Source organism: Molossus molossus, unplaced genomic scaffold (genome assembly GCF_014108415.1).
Source record: "Molossus molossus isolate mMolMol1 unplaced genomic scaffold, mMolMol1.p scaffold_m16_p_3, whole genome shotgun sequence".
In the NCBI taxonomy this organism is placed as follows: Eukaryota; Metazoa; Chordata; class Mammalia; order Chiroptera; family Molossidae; genus Molossus; species Molossus molossus.
Genome location: NW_023425366.1, coordinates 124,732,478 through 124,748,253, shown reverse-complemented (window position 1 = coordinate 124,748,253; position 15,776 = coordinate 124,732,478). Strand labels below are relative to the sequence as shown.

The window sequence follows — 15,776 nt, the reverse complement described above, 5'->3', positions numbered from 1 at the left end:
TCATCCCCCTGGGCCAGCAGCTAAACCCACATTTCTTTTCAGACATGCCTCCTTTTAGACAAAATGTAGGCAGAGAGAGCCTACAAACTCCTTTGGGAGAGTTAAACTCTTTTTTTTATTCTCACCCGAGGACATTTTTTTCCATTTTTTGTTCAGATAGAGTGAGAGGGAGAGAGAGGAAGAGAGAGAGAAACATCCATGTGAAAGGGACACATCGAGTGGCTGCCACCCACACAACCAACCAGGGCCGGGGACAAACTGCAACCGAGGTACGCGCCCTTAGCGGGAACCAAGCCCAGGTCTCTCTGCACCACAGGTGGATGCTCTAACCTCTGAGCCAATTGTAGCGGCACCTTACTTCTGGCTACTAGTTCTACTAGTAACAGTTACTGCTACTAGTAACAGTTGGTTTAGATTTGTTATGATGTGGTAACAACCACCCTCCAAGTATCAGTGGCTCAAAGCAAAAGAAGTTTATTTCTCATTTACATTATACATCATTTTACAGGTGGGCTACAGCTCATCTTAATTCTGGGTCGCAGGCTGAAGAAGTCTTCATCTGACAACGGCCAGGCTCATGGCAGAGGGAAAGAGAAGGGAAGCTGCCAGACTACTCATTGGTGCTTAAAGCTTCCATTTACATTGCTACTCACATTCCATTGACCAAATTATACAGCCAAGGCTGTTGCAAGGGCATGAATGCATAGTCCTCCTGTAGTGAGGGGCCCAGCAGGAATGACAGTATATATTTGGAACAATCCACCCTACCACAGGGCTGTACCAGAAATGTCAATCACTGAGCTCATCTACTCCTTCATATACACTCTGTTACAGCATTTTGTATCATATAACCTCATATATAACTTAGTCAAGGATAAAGTCTTGACTCAAGATAGACAAATTATAGGCAGGTCAGTGTAGCCTGACCTAGACCAATCAGGTTCCTTTGCTTAGGCGTTTGAACCATGAAACATTGAGTTACTGAGGCAGTAAGTAGAGAGAGGTGCAGCTGAAAGCTTGGGATGCTGGATGGATTCGGAGAAGCCACAACTAACCAACACCCTGATTTTTGAAAGTTGAGCTGACAGCAGCCAAGCCGGAATTTCAGTGCAAAACCTGCCCTTAGCTCCTCACTCAGGTCAGTTTCCCACAGGGAAGGAATACGCACAAGGGAGCCTATGAAATCTCCAGTGCATGTGTCTGCTTGTCTGCTAGTCTGCTCCAGACTTGCCACTCAACTGTTCAAAAACCCTCCATGGGCCCCCCAGCCCACAGAAAAAGTTCAAACTGCTGAGCCTGGCATCCAAGGCCTCAACTTGGCCATCTAGCCATGTCTTCTAGGAGGTTCTAGACAGTTTCCTGAGTGAAACAGGTAAGCAGCCTTTCCAGAGTGGCACTTTCCAGCATGGCCACGCAGAAGTCACATACCACACATGGCCACTGCTGCACAGATGTGGCACAGTCTCTGCATAGGTCTGGCAGTCTCTATTGGATCCCAGTAGGTGTCACAGGTGGTGCAGTTTTATTCTGAATGCAGAAAGGTGAGTAAGTCGAAGAAGGAGACCAATAGGACAGGACTCTACTAAAAATGCAGGCCGCAGGGGAAGAGATGGAGAATGAGGGGCACCCAGAGGCCCTGTGTCCAAATCAGTCTTCTACTGGGGCAGAATCTGGCGGCCCCGCAGTTTCTCCATCGGGTGAACATCAGATGGTTTGCACACTGTTGAGAATGAGCTCTTTCCTGTAGGTGTCTAGAATTTCATCTGTACACAGGGCACATGACCTCAAGCAAGACAAAGGCATCCTCCCAGACTTTCACAGGTCAAAGTTCTGTGGCTAGGGAGCAGAACCCAGCCATTCCTCAGCAAGGCCCTGAATCCCCAACCCTGCCAGTCTCTCACAAGCCCATTACCTTGCGCCTCTTTTGCAGGTTTGATCAGGCCGCTAGCTCTGTGAACCAATCACTTTGGGGCACGACTTCGGACTCGCTCTAAGGCCCCGCCCACATTAGTGTCCCACGTCTAAATGCTGTTTTATTTTATTGGGGGGGGGAGAGGGAGGAAGAGAGAGAGACAGAGAAACATTGATGTGAGAGAGACACATCAGATGGTTGCCACCCACACGACCCCAACCGGGGCCGGGGACAAACTGCAACTGAGGTACGAGCCCTTAGCGGGAACCGAACCGGGACTGGTCCGCTGTCCGTCGCCCTAACCACTGAGCCAAACCAGCCAGGGCACTAATGCTGTTTAATACTGGTGTGCTCAGTCCCTCAGGATACCCAACAGACCAATCCCAATGCTTTTCAGGAACAACTAGCCAGTCGCAGCCACCATCTCAACCATGGCCCATACACTCAGGGCCAAGTATACACACTAGCGGCTGGCACAGGCTTAAGGGCTGCCCCTGGGCCACCGCAAGCAAGGCGCCAGCCACATGGGATGCCCAGCCACGGGTGGAGCAGAGAATGCGGGAGTCGGGTATCTGGGGCCCAATACCACCCTCTGGCCCCTTCCCAGGCCCAGGTCTGGGAGCGGCCCGAGACCACACCAGGGACATCACATCCAGCCCTTCCACAACTCGTGTCACCGGCACCCACATGTGTGCCCCTCACTCAGTGGCCAAAGCAAGCAGTACTGCAGCCGGACAGGTTGGGCAGCCAGGAGCAGCAGCGGAGACAGCAGCGGCAGGGGCCTGTGGGATCAAAAGTGGGATGGGACAGGGTGACCACAACCCGCCCCTAAGACCTTGGACAAGGTTAGGCGCTAACCCCCACTCCAACCAGAAGCTGCCTTAGCCCTGAAACCGGGTGTTTGGACAGGCGCCACACCCGGCTCCAAAAACGAGGTGCCTGCACTGGAAAGTCTTAGAAATTTAGAGTTGGGGTCTGGAGCTCAAGTGCCTCATAGAAACCAGGTTCCTCTGCCTCCTCAGCCTTCTTCAGCCGTACAGTCCCTTAGGAACGGTGTGTGCTGATCCCTAGTGCTGGCTCTCGGCTGAAGTCAGGAAAAAGGCTAGGCCATGGCTCTTTCTGGGCACAGGGCCTATTGGGACACTGCCTGGCAACCTCTTCCATAACTGGCTCCTCATTTAACATTCCACTCAAATGTCACCCCTCTGAGACAGGCCCTTCCCTGTCCACTGTATCCAAAGTAATAGCCTCAGTTACTCACAATGCCTCTTCTTTTTGGCCTCAGGAATGCCCACTAATGCCCCGCTTCCCCGTGTCCTTGCTGGCCCAGCCTCACTGCTTCAGGGTTAGGTACCCAGTGGTCTTTCCCCAGGGACAGTACTGAGCCAGATGTGGGTGTTACCCCTCCCAGTCCCACCTGTTCCTGTGGGAGGCAGAAGGGCAGTGCCAGCTGTAGTCACAGTGCCTAGAACAGTCTGATTTAGGCCTGCCTAATCTGGGCCTGGCAGGATGGCCAGGAGGTGCGAAGGCTGGACACCTGGAGGCCCTGAGCCAGCCCTCAGGAACACACATGCACAGGGGAGTCTCCAACCTTTTTTCGTTTTTAATTTCTTACAAAACCATGTGTGCCATCCAAATAGGACACTGCAGGCGGAAGCCAGGCACTGTGGCCCAAGGGCAGAGGCCCCCATGATCGAGTGGCTATCAACCCCAGAAGAACTGTCTTCCCTTCTGCACAGGGCCAGTATGAGAAGGGGGTCCAGCTGGAGGTTCTGTGCTGCCCCTGGCTCAGCTGCTGGCAGAGAAGGCAGACCCTGGGTCCCTGATGCTCTTAGTGCCTGCAAGGGAAGGAGAGAGAAGAGGGTCTGAGGGGAGGAGAGGCTGGGACCAGGGATGGGGCAAGCCAGGGGGCAGGCCCACAATATCTCACCGAAAATGCACGATGCTATCAAGTCCATATGGAGACGCAAATGATGACTGCCAGAATGAGGACAACGATGGACACACAGATGGCAATCAACACTTTCTTCTGCGGAAGAGGAGGGGGTCAGGGAAACTCACAGGAGAGGAGGGAGAGCCACCCAGGGGAGGGGAGCGAGGTGAGGCTCACCTTCCGAGCCTTCTTCTGGTTCTCTAGGGCAATCTTGATCTGTTCCTGCCCACGTTCCACGTAGTCTGCTGAGCTCAGGATGTTCTTCTCAATCCGGTTGATCATCTCCCCCTGTTCGAAGGAGGTGGCAGTTTAGGCAGGTAAGGATGAGTTGGGGAGGAAGACCCAGTAGTCCACTCTGCCCACCATACCCCTGCCCCAAATGACTAAAGGACACTCCTGGCAGAAAACACGGCACTAACAAGGACGTGGAGGCAGGACCACATCTAACGCAGTTCACACTCCTGAGGGTGGCCTCCAGGCCCCCTTGTATCGTGTGGTGCCTTCTGCCCTGCTCCTTTGATCCATGCAACCTTTACTGGCACTGGTGTCTTGGAGCCAAGTGCTTAAATAGCTCAGCTTTTCACAGAGCATGAACTTTGTCCCCTCACAACACTGACTGAATTTGCCCATTCTTCTGGATCTGTCTCCCAGCAGCTGAGAAGCGCTTCCTGTCCCTGCCCCTCGTGGCATCCCCAGCCTCCGGGTTCTGGTGCTCCTCAGTGAAATCCCTTCCCCACCACTCCCAGCTGTGAAAGGGTGCTGGCCGCGGCGCCAGTGGCTCAGCTCCTCCAGGACAGGGCTGGAGGCTCACTTCACCCCGCAACCAGGGCCATGGCAAGAATAACACTTCCCACCCCAACCTTGTACAGATTTTAGGGGGCAACTCTGACTAGAGCTCTTAGAGGTATACGGGTATATTCCATTGGTGGAGGAGAAGTCAGGGATGGGGCCATACCTGGGGCGGGGTCAAGTGTGTGGGGGGAATACTATGTATAGAAGAGTGGCCATCTGGGTAGCTGCAGAGGTGTATTCTGGGGCACAGCTAAGGAGGGAAGTAAGGGCCAGCCTGGAGGGCATGGCCCAGAGGGAGGGGAACAAAAGCCTGGGGGAGAGAGGCTAAGAGTAGAGGTGAGCTGACAGTGTGGCTGCAGTTCTGACTGAACATGATCTCACACCCGGGGTCAGGGTCAAGCTCAGCTGGCTCCCTGGGGTGCCCACCTGCATCTCCACCTCAGTAGCTAGAAAAGTGAAGATCTCATGAAGTTCACGAATACTGCGTTCAAGCTGCTGGATCTCACTGTGCCGGGCCGAGATCTCATTTAGGGCCTGTCGAGTCACCTGTGTGTCCTTCAATATCTGGAGAGTGGACAGGAGTGGAGGGACAGGTAATAGGGAAACCAGCAGCAGGTCAGAAGTTCCTGTAGATCTTTGTGGCAGCCCTTGCGCTAGAACTGGGCCAGGGCCCTGCTGAGTGACTCCAGGCATGCAAATTCATTCCCTTCTGGGCCTCAGTATCCCCTCAATCAATAAGGGCCAGAGCTTGGAGAGGATGGGGACCCAGCAGAGGGAGGCTGGCTGTGGCCACTCACATTGGACACAAACACCTCGCTCTGCCCGCTGTCCAGCATCTGTTCTAGCTCCTCATCAGACACCATTCCAGCATTTGCTGTGAAGGGAAAGGCCAGGCTTAGAGCTCGGTAGGGTTGGCCCACCCTGTGGACCAGGCACCACAACTCACTGATCTTCAGCTGCCTCCGAATCCGCTCCACATTCTTCTCCCGGTATTCAGACTGCATCGAGTTGCACTTGTTGATGAGCTCCACAAATTGCTGGGACAGGACCCCGTGCTACAGATGGAGAATATAGGCTGGTCAACCCTGAGACAATCTTTGCCCCGTCTGGGCCTCAGCATCCCCACTGGTACAGTGAGCAGACAGCACGAGCTGTTATGTGTGCCTGCTGCTTTGCCCGCTTGAAAGATTCCCCCATTCTCTCCAAGTAAAAGCCAAAGCCCTTACCAGGGCCTACAAGGCCCTACATGACCTGCCCCTCCCCAGTTTCCCCTCTGACCTTACCTCCACCCACTGTCCCTCCCTTATTTCCTCCAACCACAGTGGACTCTTTCCTTCTTCCTGAACAAAGGACACCCCCTACCTCAGGCCTTTGCACTCACTGCTCCTTCCACCTAGAATGCTTATGCCCCACAAAGGCCTTCAAGTCTTTGTTCCACTGTTACCTTCTGAATGCAGTGTTCGCCGCTTTATTGAAATTGCAACCTGTCTTCTCTCAACACTCTCTCTCTCTCTCTCTTTTTTTTTATCCTCACCCGAGGACATTTTTCCATTTTTTATTCAGATAGAGCGGGAGGGAGAGAGAGGAAGAGAGAGAGAGAAACATCGACGTGAAAGAGACACATCGAGTGGCCGCCACCCGCACGACCCAACCAGGGCCGGGGACAAACTGCAACTGAGGTACGTGCCCTGAGTGGGAACCGAACCCGGGTCTCTGTGGACTGCAGGTTGACGCTCTAACCGCTGGGCCAAACTGGCCAGGGCCCCCCAGCACTCTCAATCCCTCTTCTCTTGCACCTTTTTCCTTAATACCTAATGATGTTCTAAAATAATTGATTTATTTATTATGGTGACAGTCTCTCCCCACCAGAATGTAAGCTCCATGAGGATAGGGATCTTTGGTTCTGCTGTAGCCCAAACAGCTAGCACTCAATACATACTTGTTGAATGCTTGCTGAACACCAGCCTCATTGCTTAGACTAGGGTTGGACTAGTATGCCTGGAGTTCAGCCTGTTGCTGATTTCACAGGTCCAGCTGGGCCCTCAGCCTCTTACACTGATGACCACCACAGGCTCCCCCTTTTAAAAAAAATAATTTTTTTTTCCTTTATTGACTTTCAGAGAGAGAGAAGGAGAGATAGAAACATTGATGAGAGAGAACACTGGCTGGCCACCTCCTGAATGACCCCCACTGGGAATCAGGCCCACAACCTGGGGATGTGCCCGGACTGAGAATTGAACTGGTGACCTCTTGGTGCAGGGGTCAACACTCCACCACACCGGCCAAACTCTCGTGAAATGCCCTCTCACCTTGTCCATTTCCCTGATGTCTTATTCCTTGGAGTTCCTTCCTCAGAGACATCACTGCTCTCCTGGCTTCAGTGAACCCTTTCAAGATGCCCAGACTGCTCCGCCTTCAATCTGGGCTCTTTCTTGAGCTCTTGGCTCACCCACTCCAACTCTGACCTCTAAGAACTCTAAACTGGGAACCCAGAAGGGGCCAATCAGATCACCTTAACTCTCTTTTCTAAGATGTTGATTCAGTGACTTTCCCCGCAGGGAAGTTCCACTTTCAGACTTCTTGAATTCTGCCCATGGGGCGGAGTCTGTCCCTGTCATCTGGGCAGGAAACCTGCCAGGCATTTATGACTGCTCCCTCTTCTTCCTTGGGCAGAGTTGTTAGCTAACAAGTCCTACATCAGTAAAGTCTTTGTCACCTATTCAAGCTCAACTTCCCATCTTGGCTTCTAGAAAGCATGTCTCCCACAGCTGAGCCCAGGTCATATCTGGGGACTCATTCGATGACTTCTCATTGAATGGAGAAAAAGGCAGGGTGCTATAATGGATTGGGAATGCTCTCTCTGAGCCTCAGTTTCCCCATTTGGAAAATCATTAGATTGTACTTGATGATCTCCAAGTCCCTTCCTTCTATAAAACAGGTGCTGAAATGTCCTGGTTCTGCGAATAACAAACCCACCTGGGTTTTTCTCATTCTCGTGTTGACCGAATTATAATTCTCATCAGCTTCCTCCTTCTGGGGCTCTATAGCTGTGGGAAGACACAAGGGTATTATGAGAGAGAGGGGTTGACCTGTAGCTTCTGAAAACAGAGGAGCTTATCTCCATACAATTTTTTCAGGAAATGCAGTTTATCATTTCCTGACTAATTCTAAACCTCTGACAAGGGTAAATATATTTTTCTTTGCAATACATCAGAAAATTCCCAGAAGTATGCAGAGGCCTCCTAACAAAACCTCCAAATACCTGCACAAAGAATGCACACTGGGCAGCAAGAATTTTAGGAGTAAATGGTTTTGTAAATAAAGGAACCTGAGAGGCAGGCATGTGCTGTGGAAATTGCTGTGGGCTGGAAGCCCAGAGAGGGAGATTCTAGACTGCTGTAAAACCTGGATATTCACTGGTCTCTCTGGGCCACATACTCCCCAGATAGATCAGGAGCTGGGCAGGACCACAGGGAAGGATCTGTCTCAGGTCCTCGGAGCTCACCCTTTAGCTGCCCGCGGATCTCTCTCCCCAGCTGTTTGATCTCGTCCCGCAAGTTCTGCAGGTCCTGCTTCATGCCTGATCAAAAGAATGCAGTATCATCAACAAATCTCCCTTGCCACCACCTGCGTGGAACTACAATACCCAAAATCCCTCCGGTTGAGCATGCGTTCTGCACCCAGGTTTTCACTCACTCTCCTCGGGAAGGGGCGTGGCCAGGATGGTAACCTGCTGTTTCTCCAACTCTCGGACTTTATTCTCCAGCTTGACAATAGTCTGCCGAATCGTCCGGACCTGGGGAGGGTAACCGAGAGGGCCGAAGGAGATATATAGGTACTCCAGACCGCGTTGCTCCTCAGGTCCTCCAGACCTCTCGTGATCCAGGCAGGGACCCCAGCCCCATACCTTCTGGAAGAACTCCTCGTCCGGGCTCCCCAGCCGTGCCGTGCCCGGGTGTACCACCAGCGCGACCCGCTCCTTGTCCTCATCGTCCGAGCTGTCATCCCCCTGCCAGGGCCGGGGTCATTGGCATCATTTCCTTGCTGTCGTTCTTTCCCCGCAGGACTCACGGGCTTCCGGGTCTTTCCTTCCTAGCCCTCAGCCACCCCTCCCTGCCCCGAAGCCCAGGAATCCTGCCTTCCAGTCAGACCCACCCCGTCCTCCCGCCCCAACCCTACTTCCCCGACTTCTCACCTGCCTCAGCTCTTGGGTCCTGTCCCGCATGGCGACTCGAGCTCCCTCTCCCCGGCCCCTGAGCCCCGAGGGCCTCAAGATTCTAAGTTTGGAACTCCCGTCCCCTCCTCACACCCTGGCTCTCCCCTCCGCCTTCACCCTGCGGACCCCCCCCCCCCCCCACGGGCCGCCAGCAGTGTCTGTCCCTGACACAATCCGCAGTCAATGGGAAGGAGCTAACCACCGGGACCCCAGGGTTCCACAGGTTGGAATTCCCTTTTCTTCCCCTCCTCCAGTTCCCGCAGCCTAGGCCCCACCCCCTTTTGGATGAGCGGGGCATGCGCACGGGGTGGCATCTCTTCCCTGCTGGAGGAAAAGGCGGAGGTCGGAAGCTGCAGCGCCCCGACCGGAAGCAAAATTGCCTGGATGTGAGAGCCCACCTCCTTTACCGGAACTGTCGCATCTTCTAACGGCAATCTTGTTGCCAAAAGGGGTGAGAATGCATCATTTGTACGTAATCTGAGAGGCCCTGCATCTCACATCACCCCACGGTGCACCCCCGCGTCATGTGACTGGCCGGGTCCCAGCCTCCCGAACCATAGAACAAGACACTTTGACTGTCACGTGTCCTGGCTTCTGTCAGTTCCATCTCTGGAACACCCATATCCCCACCACTTCCCGGGGCGCCCGACCTGCCCCCCTCCAGCTCCCACGAGGTGGGGAGGGGCTGACTAAACCCGAGACCTTATGAGGCAGTGGGTAGTAGGACCCTTGATGAACCGGCTCTATTTCTTTTGGGTCCTGAGGGGTGGACAGACTGAAGACTTCGAATTTGGGGCTATCAGCATCATGGGACTTTGAGATTCAGAAAATAAGATTCAGCGTCAGAACTGCAGGGTTTTGAAGACAGAGAATCTGCGGGTGGGAAGTGACCTCACCCAAGGCAGAAATCTCTCCTGCATACTCCTGTCGCAGCCTTTGACGACAAGGGGGCGGCTGGCGCCCTGCTTGAACACTGCAGTCCCTCTGCACTCACCACCTGTGAGCAGTGAGACTATTTAAGGGCAGCTCAGGCTGAGAAAAGTGTCTGTATTATATCGAGCAGTTTGCCTTGCAGTTAGGTCTTCCCTCCCGAGCCCACCAAAAAAAAATCTGGGCACTTTCCACATTATAGTGGACTGTGAGCTTTTGAAGTCAGGGCATGATTGTCTTGTTCTTACCTGAGTCCCCAGCACCTCGTTTCGTACTTAATGGGCCCTCAATAAATATTTGTGGACAGGATTTTAGCCTTTCATGTGTCTGAACATAAAGGTCATGGTTCCTTGGTTTTCTCTTTTAGGCTTCAGTCTCTCCTAGTGACACTTCTCTAACCCTGGCCCTCTAGGCGTTCATTCATTCAATATATATTTATTGGTCATTTACAATTGGCCAGACACTGTTCTAGGGGCAGGAGATACATCAGGGCCTAACAGATAAAAATACCTTGCACTTGTGTAACTTACATTCAACAGGAGTCCCAAAGACACTGAGTCTCAGCAAACCTGGAATGAATATTGAGTCTCGTGGATCCCACAGTTTTTTGCAGGGAACTTATATGAGGTTTCAAGCAGGAGAAGGAATGGCCCCTCTCTAGTATGCCCTGGTAAGAAAACCTAGATTCCTATGACTGAGTTGCTGTGGCCTTTTGGGAAGTCACTAGTTGTCTCTGGACCTTGATCTCCCATCTATACAGTAGGTGGCAGTAGGGGGATGGGGAGATCATCTTTATGGGTATTCCCTGCTTTACAGTTCAATGATTATGAGTTTGGAAACTGTCAAATGCTATCTTATCCTGTATGAGGGGCTTTGATCCTTCTCCTCTTCCCTTTAAAACCCAACTCACTGTGGGGGTCAGGAATGAAGATGCTGCCATTCTGATCAACCCACAGGGGAAATGAAAGGTTGGATGGGTTTCAGGAGGCCAAGCCCTGTTCCACGGCATCCTTTGGAGATCATGGGAAAGGATTTCTCTGCTCTTGGGTCTTCCATATTAACCTCTACCTCCCTGTCCCCCTCCCCTTCTCTCTCTGTCTCTGTCTATCTCTCTGTCTCTCTCACACTCTGTGTGGTACAGTGGAAGAAATTTTGGATATCTGACTCCTGGTCCAGGGTATGATCTTGAATAATTAGTTATTCCTCTCTGGGAGTCAATTTTTTCATTGGACAACTTGGTCGGGTATTTCTGCCTTGCCTAAGGTAAAAATTGAATAACATCAAGTGAAGTTAGGAAGTATTCGGAAGAGTCTTGGGACGGGTTGAGTGTTCCCCATCTGCAGGCTTTTGCTGCTGTGAGTTCAGCACTCTCTGGGCCAGCAGTCCCACCTGCCTCTCTGCTTCTCAGCCTTTCAATGACTTGCTTTCTTGGTCCCCAGCTGTGATTTGGAGTTGTGGCTGCCTTTGTTATATTGCCCAGAATTATGACATTCACCATTTTATTTGTGGTCTCTGAGTAGGAGGGCGGAGCTTTGGGATGGTCCCAAGAGGCTGACTCAAAGGCTTGTGAAGTCCTGTGCGGAGGGGATGGAGAGCAAGGGCCATTAGGGAGAATGGCTCTGGGCATGGGGCTTTCCAGAGTTGAACCCTGGTCTTTGTTTCATGGTCCTTTGTTACTCAGGCCCTTTGAGCAACCTTGATGTATGTATTAAGTATGTTGGGTCTTGGATGTGTGGGTATTGATGATGTGTGTGTTTTTCTTTCAGTCTGTATAAAGGTCAGGCCCTACCTGATCCTGAGGCTTGGCAGCCTGCCCTGTCCCTTCCACGTGTAGGTCCATCCTACCAACACTGGAGCTAGATGACCTGGCTTAGAATCCAAGCTCGTGCCCTGGCCAGTTTGACTCAGCAGTTGAGCATTGGCCTGTGGACCAGAGAGTCCCGGGTTCAGTTCCTGCTATGGGCATGTACCGCAAAAAAAAAAAAAAAAAAAAAATCCAAGCTCGTTCATCTACTGTATAACTCTAAAAGGCAAGTTACTTAACCTCGCTGTGCCTCAGTTTACTCATTTGAAAAATGGGAACAATAACAGTACCAACCTCATAGGGTTGCTGTAAGGATTAAATAAGGCAATATAAGTAAAGTGAATAAAACAGTACCTGGTACAGAATAAGTGCGGTGTAAGTGTTTGCTGCTATTATATGACAGTGTGATGATGGTTGTTACTCTGAGGGTATCAGCAGCCCGAGTCTCTGCCAGGGGTCCCGCTCTGCTGCTTGTCCAGGGTTTCCTCCCCTTTCCATCTCCTGAGCCCCACTGTGCCCAGGGTCCTAGGCTAGTGGCCTTGCTAACTCCTACAAATCTCCCATGCCTCCACTTGGATCTGACACACCATATATGTAGCTTATTTATTTACATATTGTTTCCCTGCGCCTCTCCTCTCCACCCTACTAGAATCTAAGCTCCACGAGGACAGGGATTTTCACCTGCGTATTCATGCTATGTCCCCAGCACCTACAACCGTGCCTGGCACATAGATGCTGGTCAGTAAATATTCATAAATGAATAAAAATTTTGTTTGCATTTTTATTTATTGATTTGAGAGAGAGAGAGAGAGAGAGAGAGAAACATCAATTTGTTGTTTCGCTTATTTATGTATTCATTGGTTGATTTCTTGTATGTGCCCTGACCGGGGATCAAACCCACAACCTTGACATACCAGGATGATACTCTAACCAACTTAGCTACTCAGCCAGGGCCAAATTACTTCTTTTCTTTTTTTTCTTTTTCTTTTTGGTATGTGCCCTTAGCAGGAACCAAACCCGGGACTCTCTGGTTTGCAGGCCGACACTCCAATCGCTGAGCCAAACCGGCCAGGGCCAAATTATTTCTTTTTAATATAAATATTTTTTATTTTTTTATCCTCACCCGAGGACATTTTTTCATTTTTTGTTCAGATAGAGTGGGGGAGAGAGAGAGAGAGAAACATCAATGTGAAAGGGACACATCGAGTGGTTGCCTACTCGCACAACCCAACCAGGGACAAACTGCAACCGAGGTACGTGCCCTCAGTGGGAACCGAACCCAGGTCTCTCTGGGCTGCAGGCTGATGTTTTAACCACTGAGCAAAACCGGCCAGGGCTTTAATATAAATCTTATATAGCATTTACTATGTGCCAGGCACCAATATAAGCACTTCATAAATATTTACTTACTTAATCTTTGTATCAGTTCTGTGAGAGAGATAGAAACTGATGCACAGAGATATTAACTTGCCCAAAGTTACACACTAGTAAATGAGAGACAGGATTTAAACCCGGAGAGTGAGCTCCAGAGTCTGTGCTCTTAACCACCACACTACGACCCAAGGAAAACTGATCCGAGGTGGCTCCCAGTATTCCATTCACCTTTGGGGACTTGCTGCCACCTATTGATGCCCTGCTTTCGACCATCTGGAGAAGAAGGGTGCAGACTGCCTGTAAGACTGAGACTTCTCCCCTCTCCGGTCATAGGGTCTCTCTTCCACACCTTCTGAGCTGGGGCTGACAGCCGGGGAAGTTGTTAGTCCTCTTCTCTCTCATAGTTAGCTGTGTCCCCAGGAGGCAAAGATATTCATGCATATCTCAAGTGAAGGGCCTCTGTTGACCCCACAAATGTCTGTGAGGCTGTTTCTGTGCCAAACTTCAAGGACCACAGAGATGAAGCTCCCACAACTCTTTCCTCACGATGTGCTTTGGCCTCACCTTGGTCATTTCCTAGACTTCCATCTGAGAACCGCTCTTCACACTCTACATATGTTCATCCGGCTTTAATTGACATCCACATGCTAGCTCCCAAATCCATATCTCCAACTCAGAATTCTCTCTTGAGTTCCAGACCATGGAATCTACGTGCCTCCTAGACAGTGTGGGGGTCCCACAAGCATCTCAAATTCAGTGTGTCCCAAACAGGATGCATCATCCCCACCACCACCAGGATTTCCTAAACCAGCTTCTGCTTTTCCTGTTTCCTCTCTACATGGGTGACACAGGTCACCCATGCCATAACCTTTGCCTTAAACTTCATTCTAAAGGTGATGGATCACACAATTGTCAAGATAAACTCTAAGAAATGCTAGAAGAAAAATGAGCAAAATCCTTTATAACTCTTGGAATGAGAAAGACTTTACCAACTGCAACTCAAAATTCAGAAGCTATAAATAAAAGATTAATACATTTGTGTACATGAAAAAATTCTGCATGGCAAAAATATCAAAGCAAGATCGAAAGACAAACAAACTGGAAAAAATATTTGCAATTCTTATCATATACAAAGTGCTAATATCCGTACTAGTTAAAGAGCTCCCACATATTGATAAGAAAGACCAATTGTTCAATTAAAAAATGTGAAAAACATAACAGATCACAAAAAAAAGAAAGTCAAAAGGATTTAAACACATGCAGATGTTCAAGTTCACATATAAGAGAAATGAAAATTAAGGCAATACTGAAATAATATTTTTTATTGCATTAGCAAAAATCCATATGTTTGATAAAACATTCTTTTGGTGACTGTGTTGTAAACAGGGACTTTCACCCACTGTTGGTAGGAATGCAGAGTGATATGACCCAGATAATAGTCATTAAAATTATAAATGCATATGTATTTTGAATCAGCAGTCCCATTTCTCAATCTATCTGAAAGGTATTTCTTCAGTTAGCTACTGCTTCATAAGAAACCACCTCAATACTCACTGGCATAAAATACTTATTTATTATTTCTCCAGATTCTAGGGATGGCTAGGTGGTTTTTCTGCTGGTCTCAACTTAGATTACTCAAGTAGTGACAGTCAGCTGGCACCTCTGCTAGAGCAGGATGGCCCATGACGGTCTCACACGCCCATGTGTGGGACCTTAGCTCTGATGGCTAGGTGGGAAGGAATGGCTGATCCATGCTGTGTGGTGTTCCATTCTGGGTTTGTTCATAGCACAGTGGCCTCAGGATTCCAAGACGGTGAGAGCAGAAGCTGCAAGGTCTCTTGAGGCACTGCTCAGAAGTTACACAGCATTACTTCTGCTAACTTTTTTATCCATTGATTTGAGAGAGGGGAGGGAGAGAGAGAGAAATATCGATTTTTTGTTCAACCCAACCATACATTCATTGGTTGATTCTTTTTTTTTTAACCCTCACCTGAGGATTTTTTTTTCTATTTATCTTCAGATAGAGTGGGAAGGAGGGAGAGAGAGAGAAACATCAACTAGAGAGGGACACATTGACTGGCTGACCAGGGCCGGGGACAAACCGCAACCGAGGTACATGCCCTTGACCAGAATCGAACCTGCAACAATTTTGGTCCGCAGGCTGATGCTCTAACCGCTGAGCCAAAACGGTCAGGGCTCATTGGTTGATTCATTTTTTTTTTATCCTCACCTGAGGACATTTTTGCATTTATCTTCAATAGAGCAGGAGGGAGAGAAGGAGGAAGAGAGAGAGAGAAACATCGATGTGAGAGAGATACATCGGGTGGTTGCCACCCACACGACCCCAGCCGACCTCAACCAGGGCCGGGGACAAATTGAAACCGAGGTACGTGCTCTTAGCAGGAACACAACCTGGGCCTCTCTGGTCAATGGGCTGACACTCTAAGTGCTGAGCCAAACCAGCCAGGGCTCATTGGTTGATTCTTATTTGTGCCCTGACTAGGGATCAAACCTGCAACCTTGGTGTATTAGGAAGATGCTCTAATGAACTGAGCTAACCAGCCAGGGTGCTTCTGCCATATTCTATTACTCAAAGCAAGTCACAAGTCCACACCAGTTGCAAAGGGTGGAGAAATAAAATTTTTATTCACATCATGAAATAACAGATATATCGATGTTCTTTATTGAATATTATCTGCAATAGGTCAGAAAGTTGTCCATGAGCAGGTATGCAGCTGTCAAAAAGAATGAGGATGCTCATTATGTATAAATATGAAAGCTTCAAAATATATTGTTAGTTAAATATCAAGGTGTA

The 15,776-nt window shown here is 49.9% G+C and overlaps 1 protein-coding gene across 1 annotated transcript; it reads right to left on the bottom strand.

Moving 5' to 3' along the window:
- Positions 1 to 2,888: 2,888 nt before the first annotated feature.
- On the bottom strand, positions 2,889 to 9,132 carry STX4 (syntaxin 4). The gene is made up of 11 exons (XM_036279551.1): positions 8,833 to 9,132; positions 8,545 to 8,646; positions 8,334 to 8,433; positions 8,143 to 8,217; positions 7,614 to 7,684; positions 5,584 to 5,692; positions 5,435 to 5,511; positions 5,064 to 5,201; positions 4,023 to 4,133; positions 3,843 to 3,941; positions 2,889 to 3,750 (listed from the first exon to the last, which is right to left on the bottom strand). The coding sequence occupies exons 1-10, from the start codon at positions 8,860 to 8,862 to the stop codon at positions 3,861 to 3,863; spliced, it is 894 nt and encodes a 297-aa protein (XP_036135444.1). The 5' UTR covers positions 8,863 to 9,132; the 3' UTR covers positions 2,889 to 3,750; positions 3,843 to 3,860.
- Between the last annotated feature and the right edge of the window lie 6,644 nt (positions 9,133 to 15,776).